The sequence below is a fragment of the Manacus vitellinus genome, unplaced genomic scaffold (genome assembly GCF_001715985.3).
Source record: "Manacus vitellinus isolate BGI_N305 unplaced genomic scaffold, ASM171598v3 scaffold_28_pilon, whole genome shotgun sequence".
Taxonomy (NCBI): Eukaryota; Metazoa; Chordata; class Aves; order Passeriformes; family Pipridae; genus Manacus; species Manacus vitellinus.
In genome coordinates, this window is record NW_021940122.1 from 2,099,875 (window position 1) to 2,118,845 (window position 18,971).

Consider the following 18,971-nt stretch of genomic DNA (forward strand, 5'->3'; position numbering starts at 1 on the left):
CTGGTAGCACTAGCTTTCTTGGGGCTCCAGCAATGAGAGCACAATCTTTCTTAATAGAGCAGCAAACCTGACAAAGAGCAAAACATTTCTAACATGAAGACACTTCAATTATTTCACTCTGTGCAATTTACCAATTTGCCTTATTAATCTTCTCTGTTTGCTTACGAAGACCCACCTTTGTTTTGACCCATTTCTCAGTAACACCACTGGTGAAGACTGGCTTTGGCCTGAATGGGACCAGAAGAAGACAACATGGAACACCTCTCTGCTGTTTAATTTGGGAGCTGAATTTAATCAAAATTCTGTTTAAAGCGCTATAAGTTAAAACTGAAGAGAGGCTCAATCCAATTAGCAGCAGTAAACACCACACCAAGAGGCCTGAGAGCCACCAGCTTTCACACCAGCAAACCTGGGTCTGTACTAAGCAGCTGTATGAAGGCAACCCTGTGTGTGCTTGGCTTTTGGGTGCTACGTTTTTTTACCTTTTGTATTGGTAGCAGTGGAGTTCATGAATAAATGATAAAACTGGCAGACTCAGGGCGTGGCCTTGGCCATTAGTGTGTGCCAGTTACTGTTACCCAGTGCCAAACCTGGCCAAGTGCATTCGGGTTCCTTGGCCCCTTCGCACAGACACAGCACACGAAGGATGTACACGAGTCACTGTCAGCAGCCTGGCTTTGCAGGAGCATAACACAGTAGCTTTATCTCCCAGGGAAGGGAAACACATTGGAAAATACTTCAAGTAGGCGAGCCTGCAACTTGAACTTGCAGAAACTGCCCGAGACAGTGTCTTCACTGAGATCATAATACACATTTCATCATTACAAATAAATCAAGAAGTAGACAGTGCATCAAAGCTCAAAAGAGATTCAGTAGTACAGGAAACAAAACTCAAATACTGTCTATTTGCACTATTTAGCAGCCATCTGTAAACACCACAGGTGCCCTATTAAATTTCAGCAAATTCTTCATGACTTAATACTATAGATATTTTGATTGTGCTTCCTTATTAGTGACTTTGGTACACTCCCTTCATGTCTCTAATTAGGACTTTGCAACAAGAATGGACACTGTGTTTCTCTGACATACAACTAGAGGAGACATCTCTTAAACTCTGGAATGTTAAGAGAAAGACCATACCCAAAAGCTTTCCTAGGTTTCACATACAGTTCTGAGCAACAAGACCCTGACAACAGAATCAGTGCCATATGGATTAAATTAGGTATACAGTGCAGACAACTAGTAAAGCTAATAACCCAAATATTTTCTTATTGAATCCTGTCAATTTAATTTAAGGTGCTCTCTAATAATCTCAGATATGAATGATAAGCTTGAAGGAATCAACCTTGCAGGAAGATATGGCCTGAACAGTCAACTCCTCTTTACCACCTTTCACAGCTACCTAGAGTTAAGGCCACTCTACTCATACTGCATGCATTTACAATAACCAGAGTTCCTCCATATCACCCAGCATCATTCCATAGCTCTGACAAAGAGCAACTTCACTTCAGCTGTAGCAAAAGGTGACATAGGGATTTGTGCTAAGTTTGCAGAGGGCATACATAAGATAAAAATGCATCTATTTGATTCTTAACAATTACTTCCTGTGGGTGCAAGTTGTGTGGCAAGTAATGAGCCACAGACATCTCCCAAGCATCCACAAAGTGCACAGCAATTCCTGAGAACATTTTCCTCATGACAGAATCAAGCTGAAAAGAATACCAATCACTGTTAAAGAGGCTCACTTCTGGCCCAAGCTCCTGAACATTAGCGGTTCTGATGACGATTAAAGTCTCGGGGCTGCGATCCAGCAGCTGAATAACTGCTCTCCGAATGTTCCTCAGCCGCCGGATATACACTTCCACAGGGAAGGTGCTGAAGTGGGACCATATGGTTATGGCTATCACGGTGTTCCTGCCCCCCACGATGCCGTTCAGCTCGTTGGCGATGTAGCGCAGTTCACTGCTGAAGACTGTGGAGAAGCGAATGGGTGGCCCGTGGCAGCGGAACTTCAGCAGGATGTTGTGCTTCAGGTCCACAGACATGAAAGGGCCCACGTTCTTAGGACTCCTCAGGTTAAATTCCACGAGATCTGAAAACCCGAGAGCGAGCATTAGCGACAGACGGCGTAAGAGGTCAAAACTATCAGCAAGACGCTGGGACCACAGGGCAAAATAGCGGCAGACAAGGAAATCTGAACACAGTTCTAAGAACTCCAGAATTAAACAGATGATAAGCATAACTTTTTAGAGTGGAGTTTATGGGTGTTAAAGTTGTATGCAAGGCAAGACACCTGGACTCCACAAGGTTGTCAATGCCTTTTTCAAGTTTCCTGAACTATTTTGTTCTCTCTAGTAAAAAAGAAATTCTCCAGATAGTCATTGTTGCCCTATGAATCCCGTGTTCACAAGAACCCTACTAGCAACTTTAGGACTCCATTAAATTTAATGTGACCTAAACTTATAGGCATTAAGGAGTCCCAAAGTCTGTGTTCCAGTGCAACTGCTTTATGGGAAAGGGATGAGGGAGGGAGGAATTTCTAAATGGCTAATGAAATTCTGTTATTTAAGTTAAAATAAGGGAAACAACCAAAACCTATGAACATTAAAAGAAGTCCTTTGCTACTTCATTCCAAAATCACTGCTAGGACTGTGACGTTGCAAGGCCTTAACAGAAGCACCCTAAGTCACTTCTGCTGTGGCTCCTGGCCAACTTAACTCACAGCCACAACAGTGGTCCCTTTACAAGGACAACTTCACTGATACCTTGTGGCCACATTTCCAAGGCCTACATGTTTCCAGTGTCTGCTCAAACATTTGAATAACTGTCTGCCAGGACTTCTGATGAGGTTTTGTCTTCCCTCTTCCTTTGTTTTGCCAGTGTCACTGTCACTCAGTAAGATCAGCTCTGTGTCTGAGATATGAGAAATAAAGCTTTGCAAAGGTCTTTAAAGACAAAACCAAATTAAAAAAAAGGTACCTGGAACAAATGCTGTCAGATATTCAAACCACTGCCTTATTGTAGAGTCTCCAAACAAGTGGATTACTTTTCCTTGTAAGCACTCAGTTATATCATCTGATTTGTTAAAATTATGGATCCAGTGTGTTCTGGACCTCCACTGGTCTTCATAATAATAACCAGAAGGGGAAGCTGTGGGATCTTCAGCTCTGTTCATAGCGATTACATCTGGAAAAGAAAGATTCTTTGAAATTAACAACAAAACCAGACTCCATAATCCTCATGGACATGTAGTCAGTGATGAATGAACATCTTCCCTAGTTTAAAGCAAAAAGAATGTGCTGGGTTTGACTGGGATAGAGTTAATTATTACAGTAGCTAATATGTGGCTGTGTTTTGGATTTGTGCTGGAAGCAGTGTTGATAATGCAGGGATTCCATCACTGCTGAGCAGTGCTTACACACAGCCAGGGCCTTTTCTGCTTCCTGTACCACCCCTCCAGTGAGTGGGCTGGGGGTGCACAGGAAAGTGGGAGGGGACAGAGCCAGGACAGCGGAATCCAGCTGACCAAAGTGACATTCCAGGCCACATGGCATCACGCTCTAATATAAACCTGGATAAAGAAGGAGGAAGGGGGAGGAGGATGTTTGAAGTGATGGCAATTTTCTTCCCCATGATGGAGCCTGGGGATGTCTGAACACTTTCCTGCCCATGGGAAGTGGTGAATGAATTCCTTGTTTTGCTTTGCTTGTGTGTGCAGCTTTTGCTTTCCCTATTACAACATCGTTATCTCAACCCAGAAGTCTTCTCATTTTTATGCTTTTGACTCTCTCCCCTATTCCACCAGGGGGGTGAGTGAGCAGCTGGGTGCTCCTTGGCTGCCGGCCAAGGAGCACATGATGACCACACAGTGGTCGTGTGCATCACACTTCTGATGCATCACACTTCTGTAAGCCCAGGTATTTCACCCCATACTTCTGCAGCAAAACCTGCAACTGCTGGCAGAGTAGTTTGAACAATCATAGTTTAACTTGGTTTAAGTTAAATAGTATCTCTGACATTACTGTAAAAAAACCCCAAACCAAACCAAACCAAAACAAAAAGAAAACCTAAAAGTAAGTATCTGGCATGTTTCACACTGCGACAGAAGTGCTCTATCGTGGGTGCTTGCATAAGGCAGGGAGGAGCAGAGGCAGAAGGACGAGCAGAGCATCTTCCCTCGTCCCCGCCGTGTGGCAGCGCGCGGCTGCCCTCTGGTGCCCTGCCTGCACACGGCAGCTCCGCTCAGCGCAGGACACCCACCGAGGGGACAACCTGCTACCACTCAAAAAAAACCCCCCCCAAAAACCCCCAAACAAACCCACCCACCAAAAACCCCTCCAAAAAATCTCTGCCTACGGAATATGGAATAACATATATCGCCACAGTCCTCCTCTATCACCACTAATGCCCTTTGAATATGTTAATCATGAGAGTCTCTAATTCCATGGATTTTGGACTTTCTCGCTGCTATCTAGCTCCCTCACCCTTCACTGCCTGCGACAGGCAGCCCCCTGAGGAGCCACTACACACCAGGGAAGTTCTATTCTGTAGGACGCCTGTGTGATACCTTGCAAGCAAAGGCCAGAGATTACAGGAAGGGAGCTGCAACCTCATGGTTATGTAAATCACATATTGCCATATTTCTCTTGGCAACCAGTGTGATATCGGTACATCAGACTTCTGTGAGGTCATTTCAGGTTTCTCCTTTGCCACTCATGTATTCAAATACTTAAACTGAACAAGCAGGGACCTCTTCCCTGGCACAAACACCAGCTGCACGGAGCAGACACATCCAGCTACATTTAAGTTTAAATGTTTAAATGATTTAATGTTTAAACACTTTTACCCATCTTGGTGTGGAGATTATCTGTTAAGAACAGTCCTTGCCCTGTTACAACTTAGAGCTGTTTGATAAAGCACACATTGTTTGCCATGGCCAAAATCATGCCAGGGACCATTCTAACTATGTATAGAGTACAAGCACTGGAGGTCCAGGGCCTAAAAGCATCCCCTGGTAGATGCTCCATTATAACATCATGCATAAGCATCTTTAAACATCCATTCCTTACAAGCATTTTTTTGCCACTCCCTTTCTGTACAATATTCTCTGCATGTTGTATTAGTAGATGTTAACCTGAGAGCTTAGAAGTTGTTAACATCCTTCGACCTCACAGGGACACTGTAAAAAGCAAACTACTATTACGTTTGCATAACACAAGTAATATAATCATGAGTGCCACAGAAAAGAGCCTTCAGAATGTTTTATCTTTGGATGTTACTTTAAATTAGACAACAGGGACAATGAAGGAAGAGGAACAAAAACCCAACCAGCAATGTGGACTCATCCAATATTTGTGAAACAGGAATCCTACAGAGAAAGGAAAAAAAGCCTTCATATGGTCATGTAATAAAAGACCAATTCATAATGTGATTTCACAACTTGAGTTTGTTTGATTCTAAGTTTTGATGGAAAAGTATTTCCATTTTTACCTTTAAAGTGGATTTTTCTGCTACACATATACATATAAAAATGGTGCTAGAACAACTTTTTGGTGCCTCACAGTAAATCAGCATTTCAAATCTGTGCATAGTATCATATCACTTTTGATCCAGAATTCAGAAAGCCATTACTTTGGGATTTTATAGAAGAGAGTAAAAGTTCCAACCTGAAGTTATAAACTAAGGATAGAAATAAAAACTTGTATTTCAGAAAAATAAAATTTTAAAAAACTTGATCTACATTTACCCCCAAACAAAAAAACACGGACAAAAAGAAGAACAATGAATTTGTGTGTGCCAGCAATTCTAACAAATCCATACATCCACAATCATTATACTAACATATTAAGTTTATTTATTCAGAGACTGCTGATCCTGGAAGGAATTTCCCTGAGGAAATGTGCTACTCTTATCTACCCTTTCTAACCCAACATTAATCCTTGGGAAACGTAGGCAGGCTTTGATCATTCATAGCTCCTGGAAGAAGGGTGACATAATCAAATCTCAAATTTGCAGCAGTTTCTGTGAGGAAATACACAAGATTAAAAAGGCAATAAAAACACATCATCTAAAGGGTCTAGAGAAAGAAAAGGGACAGAGGGGAAATGTTGCTAGCCTAGTAGCAGCACTCTATTTTTTTAGTGAACAGTAAAACTAAAAGCAAGAAATGCTGTAGGCTGCTCTCTGTTCAGACTTTATTGCACAGGTCAGGAACTCTACCATAAAAGCCTCTTAAAACCTTATGAAAAAAAAGTCTAAAAAGCTCCCAATCAAGAAATAATTCTCTGTGTATCACATTTTACACAGGCATAAAAAGTTTGCACATGGATATGAACGAGATACAACCTCTAAGTTTAATTTAGTACAGACTGTCTTCGTTCTGTTTTTAGACAGGGCACAGAACAATTAGGCTCTGGTCCACAACTGCAGGTTCTGTCATCCTGTGGTAACACAAAGGATAGTAATACTTAAATGCAAGATATCAAAATTTGTTCCACAAAGTTCTTAACAAAGAAAGAAAGAAATTAAGAAACACCCCACAGCTGTTTTTGCTTGTTTGAGAGTTTGGTAAGCAGTTACCCTAAGACATTTTACAGCTGTGAGTAAATGCTAGGGGGGAAAAAAAGACAGTTTTGGCAAGAGAACAATATTTTCTCTTTTTTTTTTTTTTTAAATCTCATTTGTGTATGTAATTTTGGAAAAAAAATCGTTATTAGTACTGAACTTATATTACAGTTAACAACCAAAAGCCTTCATCTTTTCAATATAAATATGAAATTAATTTCTATTTCATGCTACAAAAACAAACAAATCAATTATTACCTCATGCCTGTTGCTCTTTTTTATAAATTTAATTATGAATTAAAAACAAGAATCTTATGAAGTTCACTTTACCTGTAAATGCCTTGGGCTTTACAGTGACTGAATCAGGTCCACTGGAGAGTATCGGCCTTTTGATGTTCACATGACTTGAACAAAACATAAACATAATAATATTTGTAAAAATTACTGTAAAATTTGAAGGTGATATTAATCTTGTTTTTCTTAATCCACTTCAAATAAGTACGTAGTATTCACACAAAGAATTTTTTACTCCAAGTTTACTCTACTTCCTATAACTGAATTCATTCTGCATTAATTTCCTCAAGATCACCATCACTATTCTGAATCCGAATTCAAAATTTCACAGCACTAAGACCCCAATCCTGTGCACACTTTTGCTGACACAAATCCCAGTAAAGCTATCAGAAGCCTGCGAGAAGCTCTGGAGGATTTTCCACAAAGATGGGAACTTCCCAGCTTGCAGAGTGTGGGGATACAAACCACTGAAAGGGTACAGTGCTGCAGCAGCTCCCAGCTCTGACAGACCCCTACAGGTGCCTATCACAGCAAATACCTCTGTTGAGGTGGTTGCTGCTTCCAACCCCTGCGATCCGCAGCACAGAGCGGAGCTGGCAGCAGTGCAGCCCCACCACCACCTGCAGTTCTGCCTCCAGACTGGGCCACTGGTGGTGTGTCCTCTGGGCACCAGACGATGCCCAACCAACTTCAGAGACCTCCAGCAATAAGGTCTTCCACTAGTACAGCAGTTTGCTAAGCACAGAAACAAAGGTCATCCCCCTAAACACCAACAAATCTCAGAAGGACTCGTTTATGGACACCAGTGAATTCTGATCACTTTGTGTTGGTCACACTGTACAGCTGTGACAGATGCAGAGATTTAATACTAAGCTTTTGTTCTGTCTTTTGCTACTGTTCTGAAGAGAATCCTTGTCTAATGTTTTTCTCCATTTAAGAAATAAATTATTTGGAATTTCTATAAGCCACTCAGTCAAGGATCTCAGAGCTGCATGAAACAAACAAACAAAAACAAAACAAAAAGCCAAACAAACAACCCCTCCCCAGCCAAAAAAAGCAAAACCTTTCCCATTCCCATTTGGAAACATCACCAATAAATATAAGCCAGATTTTACAGGTGAGCTGCCAGAGGCACAGAAAGTCAGAAGACCCACTTACAAACTTGATAAGGAAGAGCCAAAAAAAATTCCACTGATACTTACTTTTTGTTTCTAGTCTTGGTTTCAAACATTCACACAATACTTTCCTAATTACAGTATTGGGAACTGCTACTCTAAAATCTTTCCCAATGTAAGCCTCAACTGAACATACTGCCAAAAGCCTTTCCTTCAACACTTTTGTTGGAGAGCAAGGCAGCAGCCTGCAACTACAACTCTGACACTACAGAGTGGTTACCTTTGTCTAAATTCAGATGTCTAATTTCATACAGAAGCAGTTCTGTCACATCTACCCAGGTACTAAGAGATGGTTTGGGTTTTTTTAAATGCTGAAGAAAAAGATGACTGATTTAGTTTGACACTTGAAATAACATGCACAGATCATTTGCACTTCCACATTCCTCAGATTTGACAGTCAAGTCTGGACTCTTTTTAAGTAGTTCCGATTTGGTCAAAAAGGCATCTCAAAACATTGTTATTGATACTGCAAATGTAGCTGTGGAAACAAAAAATAAGGAAACAGTCCCCTAAACCACCACACAATTCAGACAGTATGCTCTTGTGAAATTCAGGAGGTGCAGCAAAGTTGAATTCAAAGCACAGAGAACTACCTACTAAGTTTCTGTAGTTTAAGATTGCTGTCTAAGATTCTTGTACAGCTGAATGGAGGAGAACAGACTATTCAACAACTCACATCCTCCTCCTGCAGATACACTCTTCCTCCAAGGTCATGTGTCATAATAACCAATAAGCCAAATTTGTATTAAAAAACCCAAACAAAACAACTTGACTGAGTATATATATAAATTCAACAACACACATACCTTTGGAAAAAGAGGCTTTCCTCTTTCGTCAGAAGACCTTTTAGATATCCACCTTTGGCATGGCTGATTCGGCTGGCACAGGACAGTTTTCGAGGCTTATAACAGAACCATGGCTCACCCGTGTAGGGATCTGTGAAGTTACACACTGGGAGATCTCCAGGCAAGCAAACGTTGCACTCGGTGGTTTCTGAGTACCTCCCAGACTTGAACGAGCTTTTGAAATAGACCCTGTCCGGCCTTTCCTCTCGTAAACGCAGGAGGACTTGGATGGCTTCACTCGGATGGACAAGTGACACAGAAACTTTGACCTCTCCTGGCCAAAGCAAGGTAAAGAAGACTTTGTAAAGGCCATTATGGCAATCTACAATCCTTCCTGTTGCTCCAGCTTTCAGCAGAGGAGAGTGAATTCGCGCCTGTAAGTAGTCTCCGCCATACCGCTTGGGCTTTCCTTGGAAATCCTTCATACGAACGAGGACCTCCAACTCATCACCCACTTTGAAGAACCTGCTGGGTTTCACAATCACAAAGTCACTACGTGTGGGATCAGTGCTCTGTGCAAAGGCAATTTTGTTATCGGGGGGTTTTGGCCACTGTATTGCAGCAAGCAACGTTTCCTGCTCCTCTTGTTCTCTTTTGGACAAAGTCTGCTGCGTGTAACCGCAGTAAGGCTTCCTGGTAGTTTTGTTTGTCTGTGACAGAGAATGCTGGACATTGTTTTCCGTTATCCAATTTGATCCTGAAACTGTGTCATCATCCAGGTTCTGGGGAGGAAAAAGATCACCTGAAACCGTGCTATGAAATGAAACATTGTGAATAATGGATAATGAAATGATCCCAAGAACTGGGCTTTCCTCTGTAGAGCTTTGAAGCTGACCAAATGAAGCAACTTCACCAGAAGACTCGAATCTATTACTCTGACCATGGGATTTCCAAGGAAACAGGTGGGCAACACCTGTTTTGTTACCCCGTTTTGGCAGAGAAGCTTTCATATAGATCATATCCAATATTTTCTATGGCAGTATTCTAGCTACCGGTATATTCCGTAAACATCAGCAATGCGAATAAAAATTAAAAAGGGTTGAAAGATTAAGTAGCAAATTGTAGCTCATGTTTTATTTTCTTCTGTAGTAACATTTTAGTCTTAGAGCACCATGAGGTCTAATAGGTGCCCAATGTAATGCAAGGAAATAGGGCTTCTTTGAGACACTACACTGCAGATGATGCAGATGCACCCCCTGCACACTCCCTGCCTTCTAGAGAAGTCTGCTGCGTGTAGCAGCTGCAGTCATTTATCTGGTCACACTCACATTGCTTCTTATCTAATTATCTGAAATGTGTCTTTCCCTGTAACGTACAGATTGGAAGAAATAAAAGAATAAAAACCCAGATGCTTCAGGGACAATGAATTCATGAGCCAGTTGCCAAGTACAATAGCGTAGAACAAGCTAGGACTGAACAAGCAAAAAAATTATTGGTTTGTTTATTTATAAGATTGTAAAAATCTATATACAGCTCCTTCTAGAACCAAATGAAACAGCAGAGTATCCCCTAATTCACACAAGAGTTTAAAAATTAAAATAGTTAAATACAATGCTAGACTAAGAGAGGAGGCTTCTGCTGCAACTTGACATCAGTGTCCAAAACTGTATTTTCATGCAAATGACTGCAGAGATACCATCGTCTTCATGATATCACATGATTTCGCAGGTTTGCACTAGGAAAATTTTAAAAATAGCACAGCCTAAGCCTCCAGAGCTACCCTTGAGATTTCTAATCAGCAACTCCAAATTTACCCTTCAAATACACATAAAATCAGCAGTTAATGAGTAATTAATTATCAGGTATATATAGCAGAACTTATCCATACTTCTATTTCATAAAGAATGAAAATAGTTTTTCAAGCAAAGATTACAATTATATAGTGCATCATTCGCATGGCATCAGAGGATAAAGACTGCTAAAAAAGTCAAACTATGTCATTTGAAATCTATTAAAATATCATTGTACTCACCAATACCCCAGTGTGTCCCATTTAATTCCTCCATAACTAACTGCCCAGTAATGTACTAAAATTCACAGCACTTATATTAAAGCCTTATTCATTGTTATAAACCTTTCTTAGTCCACTGAAATATCACCAGTGTAAAAAAATCATTAAGAACATAACTGAGATTCAACACAGTTTTTTAGAAGAGCGTAAACCTAACAAACAGTAGAAATGTACAGGCTTTTGAAGTCTGTGATATACGTTGGTTTTGATCAGCTCAAGAGTAAGAGGATGAGCACATTAGGATGTAGGATGGATACATAAAATCTTCTTTGTATGATACCCATGTTAACAATAAAACCTGAAACCTGAAATGTAGACTGCTACATGGTAACATCACAATAGAAGTTTTTGCTTCTATTTTGCATTTCCATCCAGGATTTAATAAATTTGCCCTGAAGGCCATCTGAGACAATTCGTAATTATTTACATTTTCCATCACAGCAAGCAAAGCTGCAGATGTATTGCTGCATGTTACTTTCATTAGCCCAGTAAATTTCAGCCAAAGCTGAGAGTGAATCTCAGGCATGGTTCTACTTTAAATCTTGTCTACATGCATTCTTGAATTAAGCCAAGTGTCTATTTTTGGATACCTTCACAACTTCTTCCCTTCACTTGCTTGTGCATATCTATAACACAGAAAATACTGCATGGAAATATTTTTAAAAGGTAGCTATCTATTTTAATGCATCCAATAAGCTGGTAACAATGTATCGGTCAGCAAAAATATTTAAGCGTTTTTCTAAAGGAGGGGTGGAGGGGAGAATATGTGTGTCTGATTAATTGTTGTTTTCAGGGTAAGTTCTCAAGAGAAAATTTCTATAGTTCAGCTGATTCTTCAGTGGTTGTTACTTCGGGTCAAGGGGCATGGGAAAAAATCCTTTCAAATTAAGAAGAGAGATGGCTAAGACAGCCTTAAAAGCAGACATATCCCTATTTTTAATCTTCTATAAATTTCTTCAGGGTTTTTAACCCAGTCTTTCTGTCAGAGTTGTAGAAGATGCCATTTATGGCCTAGCTAGGCTTTCTGAAGTCTTTCCAGGGGCATACCTATATTTTTCAGTGGAAAAGGGTGCAGAGAAAAGCAAGCCAACAAACTCATTCAGAAAACAGAACATAGTTCAATGTCTCCAAATCAGTCCCTCTGCACAGCAAAGCACAAGGCCAAAGCTGTTCACTTGCAGCTGAGGCCAAGGACACTTCAGCATCTCCAGATTATGACCCATTAGGCAGAACAGATCACACCACAAATATTTCCTCAGTCTATCTTCAAAAGGGGTGAGGGTGAATCTCCATGAAAGTAAAAGCAGAGCTGCTTCAACTTCATGAAGAAGCCATTCTTTCTCCAGCATTCTTGTTCATCTTTACAGTCCTCTCTCAAGCACAACCAGGACCATGCATCATTGCAGAGATTCTCTTTGCCAATAAAGGCAGGGAAAGCTTCACAGTCAATTAATATACTGAGAATCCTTGACTGACATAGAAAAGCTTTCCAAACCATCTTTCTCTCTTCAGTGTTTCCCAGGCTAAACTCCAAACAAGTGCTCCAGTTCTCCTGCCCCTATGGATACATAAGGGCTGCCCTGAGGCAGATAATTAGCTGACTTTGCCCCCACTCCATTTCCTACTTCCTCTTTCATTAGCATTTCCAAATCTCTCTGGCTCCTCCATGGTATGTTGGCACACTGAGACTGTGCAGAACTGTGGGCTCTCCACTGTACCTAGTAGCCAAAACTAAATAAAATTCCTTTAAAAAAAAAACCCCAAAACAGATAAAGCACATTTCTCAAGATTTCTCAAGAGTACTCTTTCTTTATGACACAGATACTTTTAGCTTTTATTATAGTCTCCATGATAAATAACACTTGCCCTGCTTTGCTTATTTCCTTATATACTCCATTCAAGGTGTCATGTATTTTAAGTGCAATTTCCAAGGGACTTTGTTTGTTGGTTTGTTGGGTTTGTTTGAGGTTTTTAGTTTGTGTGGGAGGCATTTGTTTGATTTTGTTTTGTTTTGTTGAGGGTTTTGTTATTGTTATTTTTACTTTCTGAGTTTTGAAGCTAACCAGAACCCAAATCTGACCACAAAGTACTTTAATGGATGCCTGCCAAGTAACACAGGTAGGACAAAACAGATTACATGTCAATTAAGCACAAACAAATATACAAGCGGTTCCTGGCATTACAGATGTCAAAACAAGGGGGGAGCTAATGGGAGTTTCAGCTTAACTACTCAGCTTTTGGCATTCTCACTGCCAAATAAGCAAAAATGAGATAAAACATATAGATCAATAGAGACAATAATGCTCTCAAAAATATTCTAGAATGATCCCAGAGTACTTGATTAGATCTGCAATGAACACTTCAGTTAAACACCATAATGTAGGTGGTGTCATTGAATGAATTGTTTAAAGTAACCTTAAAACACTCATTTACAACAGGTGGCCAATGAAAATGCTGAGTATTTCAACTGCTGCTGAAAATGTGGAACTCCATCTCAAAGCCCAAGATCTTCCACCAACTGTAACTCCTGGCTTGGAGTTCAGAACAGTTGCTGCAAACCTGCAAAAGTCACTATCATTAGAGCAGGAAACATCACAAGAGATTCCCAGCCGACAGGCATGGTGGAGGAAAAAGACTTCCAGTTTGACCAATAAAAACTCTCAATTTATGCAGCAGACAGCATTTGAAACTGAACAAATTCCAATTACTGAAAGGTCAGTCATCTTATTCTCAGTAATTTTACTCCCAAGGTACTCTATTTGTAGTCTATGACAGACATGAAATCAGCTCACTGTCATTACCATCTCACAGCACTGAGTGGGTGCTAAACTACATTAAGTGTCAAAGCCAATCCTAAAAAGCCATCACCTAACAGAGAAATGTTCCAGCAACACTCTGAATAAGATGAAGTTATCTTTTGTAGGCACCTGCAATTTAGCAGTAAGAAAAAAAAGACTTTGTTACATAGTTCTTTTGTTCAGTTTCAGCTGTTTGATTTCATACACCATTACTTCATTCTGGCAAGAAACTTCCCTTCTCCCCATACACTCTTTTCTAAGTTCCTTTTAAAAAAACAGTGCTCACAACCAGTCCTGAAATGGTTCTTTCACTCTAAAGGTAATTGGTACAAATTCACAAATTCTCCTGTATCCTAAAGGCATGATGTTTGGCAACATCCTGATACTTGACCAAAAAAAATTATTGAACATTTTACCTATGTTCACAGAAAAAAATTAAGTTAAAATAAAAATACATTTCTTTCAGTACTATAATACAGTGACATGAAGGGAGTAGTGGACAGTTTGGTTCTTTTTCAATACAGAGTAAGAAAAGTAAAATTCTGACATGAGGATTATTGAGAGGGTGTCATTAGTAGCTTAAGAATTTAAGAGGAAAGATTCCAACATGAAAAAGCATAAAATCCTACAGGAAAAAAAGTAGGAAGGATAGCTAGGGAGGGGGGATAGCTGACAACTGCCTTAGATCTTAAGCTTTAGCCAGTTAGGCTAGATGATTTGGGGATGAGAAGCATGTCTGATGCATTTACAAACATGCTTTCAACAGCAGTCAACAAAAAGCCCACCTTCCAGAGCCCAAACAGATTAGGGTACAGATATTCTGTGAAAGCTTTCTAAGGCTTTTTCTGGTTTTGATCTCTGACTGAAAAGAATCAGCACAGACACCTATGGTAGACTGCCTAGAAAATTATGCCAAGACAGAGACAAATACCAGAGCATGTCCATTCAGAAAAGTCAAGACAACAGAAGGGGTCAGAGTGGCATGTTGTGGTGTAAAGATTTACCAGCAACACAACACTTAACCAAGTTTGGAAGAGCAGGTAAGTAAAAGGTCAACAAAGCCATGAAGATACTATCATGAACAATGGCAAGAAAAAGCACAAAGCAAAGCTGCATTTTCCATTTCATTCTCAAAGCACTGCCAGAGCCCTCTTCTCTAAGAAACGTAATTTAAAAAAAAAAAAGTCTAGGTTTCGAAATATCAACACTCCTCATACAACATTCTAGGTCATAAAAAAACCCAAAACCACAGAAAGAGAAAACAAAAGCTACTTTATATGTTACACAAAAAGATCATGTTAACTTGAGCAAAAGGTCCATCAAACACAGTTTTTTGACGGCCAATAGTTTCCAACAGCGGGTGTGTAGGAAAAGAATACAGACCAAATATTTCCTCCTAAAGACTTAATGCAGTTTCTAGCCCTTTATGGCTTAGAGATTTCTTAAACACAAGGGTGGACATCTTTAAGATCTAGTATCCTCTAATAGACTTTTCTTCTGTGCATTCATCCAGATTCTTTGAATATATGCTTTTAGCAGCTACACAGCCTTACTGCAAGGACTTCTGCTGCTTTGCTGCAATCCATAAGAAGCATCCCTGCTTCCTTTAAAAATCAACATTTGCAGTTTTTATTTAGTGTTTCCAGTTATGTCACTTGTGGGTTGACTTTAACCTGGGTTTAGTAACTCAGTAACTAAGCAGTTTCAAAGTACATCTATAATAACATGCTAAGTAATATGAATAAATATGTAAGTCAGACACAGCAGAGGGAAAAAGGGAAAGGCAAATACAAGTTGCATCAGTAGAGGCTGGAGATCAACTTGCCATCTAACAGCTCTGCAGAACTGGCCATGTCAACAGGACAGCATTGTGGCAATGAATTAATGAGACCATAACCAGTTGATTGAGCAAAGTGATAGTTCCCCTCAACTTGACCATGGTGAAGAAGACTGTGAACTAGAACACTGTGTCTGGTTTTTGGACAACCCATACCAGAGTCAAACTGGAGAGAACAGCTAAGAATCCCTGAGATGATTAGGAAACCGGAGTGACACTAATGGAACCAAACTTTTTTTTATTTCTTTTTAATCTGGAGAAGACCAAAAGGGGATCTAACTGCAGTCTTTCACTACCTAAAGGGGAGTTACAGAGGAACTGAGTGAAAGCACACACTATAAAAGTAAGACGCAACTTCCACCTGCACATGAGATAAACATTCTTCATTGCACCAGAGGTGCAGCACTGCAACAGGCTGCCTAGGCAGGTTGTGAAATGTGACCGTCCTTGAAGACTGTCAAAACTCAACGATACCTTGTGCAGTCCAAGCTAACTCTGACACTGGCCCTTTGAGGAGAGTGTTGACTAAATACCTTCACACATCCCTTCCAGTCGGAATTTTCTCTGTTTCCAAGTTATAGCTAAATGCTGTCAGACACAGTTCTAACCTTACACTCAAAATGGAATAATGTTACTCAAGCGCTCTTGGAGTGGCTTCACTTACCTCTAACTGAAAAAAATTATGGACCAGCACCACAACAGCCAGTACTGCCATAAGCAGGCAGAAGATCTGCAGTCTGAACGAGTCACGCCACATGGTCCATTCATATCTTTCCCTCCCATGTTAGACGCTGCCATGACTTCCATCCACCACAAACATGAATGTCATTTCGTCTCAGTAGTGCACAGGAGAATTCAGTTGACTTCCACTTCATTCCTGCAAGTGCATTTACAAAAACTATATTAAGTCCTCAAAATATTACTGTAAGTCAAGTTTAACACTGAAAGCATACAGATGGTGGAATCTGGCAGCACAATAGAACAGTCAACACGGATTTTTTTTGTGGAACTAATCTGAACAGTACTTACATTACTTAATTTTCTAGGTCATGTCAAAGCAAAACCTTATAAAGGTAGTCTCACCTGTAGCTGATACAAAACAAAGGCAAAAGAAGAGTGCAAGATTTTGTTTTGCCAAACAACAAAACCAAACCAAGTAATAACCACCCAATTTATCCATTAGGCCACACTATCACTATCCAGACATCAGGAGACCAAGACTTCCAGCAGAAACTTGTGAGTTTAGATATCTCCCATTTACCTGTTTACACATTTCAAGAAGTTGTTATTAAAAACTAAGCTCTGAAGCAAGTTTGGATAAGCAAGATAAAAGATGCTTTCTCCAGTTTTCTGCTGGGGGAAAAAATTACTGCAGTGTTACAGAGGAGATATGTAACAGAGTTCAATGCACTAAAATTTAACTCTGCATCATACTACATCTTCTCTGTTTTTTTATCAATCCTTTTACCTCATGTACTCATATGCAGTTCTAATAGTAAAAAAATGAACTTCTGGGAAGAATGTGTTCAGTTTTGGTGGTTTTGGGTGGTTTTTTTAAATAAAATAATAGTATTGTTTTCCATAAAATTTAACTTCTGTAAAATATATTGTTTCTTTGAGGTTGCTTGATAGCTGATCCACTATAAAAATCACAGACTTAAAGCCATTGATAAGGTTCTCACAGCTTAATGCTTGCTCAGTAAGACTCTTATTCCTTTCTCTTTGAGAAGGACAATTTTGAGGCAGTCATTTTGCAAGCAAAAAGGATGCTGTTCCTGCAGAAGCTCTAAACTTGGAACCAGGAAACAGATGGCAAGGAGAGGCAGTCAAAAGACACCAATCTCTTCAAATCTAATATTCTCAAAGCAGTATTACTCATACAACCATCCTCCAAGTGCAACAACATAATCAAATGATTACATTAACTTTGTAAAACTTTCTATAAATAGTATAACTGAGAATTTATACTATTTCTTAAGTCTAAATGAAGAATGCTGTGTCAAAGCAAACATAATAATACATAAAATATCAAAATTAACTAATTAAATTATTCAACAAATGCACATAGGTTAGAAAACTCAAATATATTACTGGTATAACCAGGACAGTCTCAAAATAGACCACACATCAAATTGCTTTACAAGGATTATAGGGATTATAACTTCAAATGCTTTGCTGAGAATTACAGAGATTGTATTTCTGACCAACGAACAAGCATTGAAAGAGCAAGACATCCATTAAAGTGAAAGTATCAAAATGCCACAAAAATGCACCTTTGTTGGAACAGTTCTGCACTAACAGAAAGTACTAAGTTTGCATAAAACAGCAGCTCGGGTTTTAAACAATAACTGATAATAAATATACCTAAATACACGAAAATGCTAATTTAAGGCCATATATGCCCATTTGAGGAACAGAAACAAATATATTAGAGAAAAAGAGAATTTTCAATTGTGTTGCTGAGAATTCTCTTCAAATCACCAAAAAGCACAGGACACTGAAAATCAATACAAAGTCATTTCAGATGCCTAAAAAGGCCACAAAGGTTATTCCCATGTATTTTTGTTCCAAATTTTCCACATTTCTGTAAATGTCACATGCCCTAAAACATTCGATGTACAGGTTTAGAGCTTTCTTTATGTTAAAGGCCTTAACGTACTGACAGTTTCACCATCCTTGACCAGTTGATCTCATTTATTTTCTGTATAAAGGAAGCCAATAAGAACATCAAAAAGCCTTAGGTTCTTACCCTACTCCTGAAATGTTCTCTGAAGTCATCTGTACAAAAGGCCAGACAACCTTGGAAAAAATACATTAAAAAAATAAATATATCTATACACACACAACTATTTTCAAATAAAATTCGTGCCCTGGTAGTTTGTTTGCAGTGACACAAAACAACATGGCCGTTATGACTCTTTATCAGTAAAATTACTTCTTTTTCTACAATAATCCAAGGATTTTTTTAAGTGTTTCATTTTTTTTAAACTTCAATCCTATACCTTTGAATTTTCTCCCATTTATCATTAAGTATTAATTCTCTCAGCTTTGTTCCATGTTATTACAAGTCCCCCTTTTGCCCAAGGTTAAAAACAAAAACCGGTTTAATTACATTTTTATGAAGGGTATTCTAATTGCCTCATGCTCTATTACGGGATTATAGTTCGGGCCTTTTTTCCGAGTTGTCAGTTACTGTCAGGTCTCCATCTCCATAACTCTCTAAGCCAGCAGCATTACGAAAGCATCAGAATTATGAGTATTGGTGCAACCGCTCGCAATGTTGGCACGCGAATCGCGAAGGCAGAGGAGCCCCCACCTCTGGCGATGCCCAGACCGTGCCACTAAGGCGCAGTGTCCCAAGGCTTGGTGCTCGCGTGGCTGCAGGCACGGAAAATCCCATTTGCTGCTGTTTTCCCCTAATTCCTCCCGCCTCGCTCCCCGGAGAGC

At 39.6% G+C, this 18,971-nt stretch overlaps 1 protein-coding gene across 1 annotated transcript; it reads right to left on the bottom strand.

Moving 5' to 3' along the window:
• Window positions 1–568: 568 nt before the first annotated feature.
• Window positions 569–18,914, bottom strand: NXPE3 (neurexophilin and PC-esterase domain family member 3). The gene is made up of 6 exons (XM_018074752.1): window positions 18,274–18,914; window positions 16,189–16,401; window positions 8,840–9,600; window positions 6,895–6,968; window positions 2,980–3,186; window positions 569–2,092 (listed from the first exon to the last, which is right to left on the bottom strand). The coding sequence occupies exons 2-6, from the start codon at window positions 16,279–16,281 to the stop codon at window positions 1,542–1,544; spliced, it is 1,686 nt and encodes a 561-aa protein (XP_017930241.1). The 5' UTR covers window positions 16,282–16,401; window positions 18,274–18,914; the 3' UTR covers window positions 569–1,541.
• Between the last annotated feature and the right edge of the window lie 57 nt (window positions 18,915–18,971).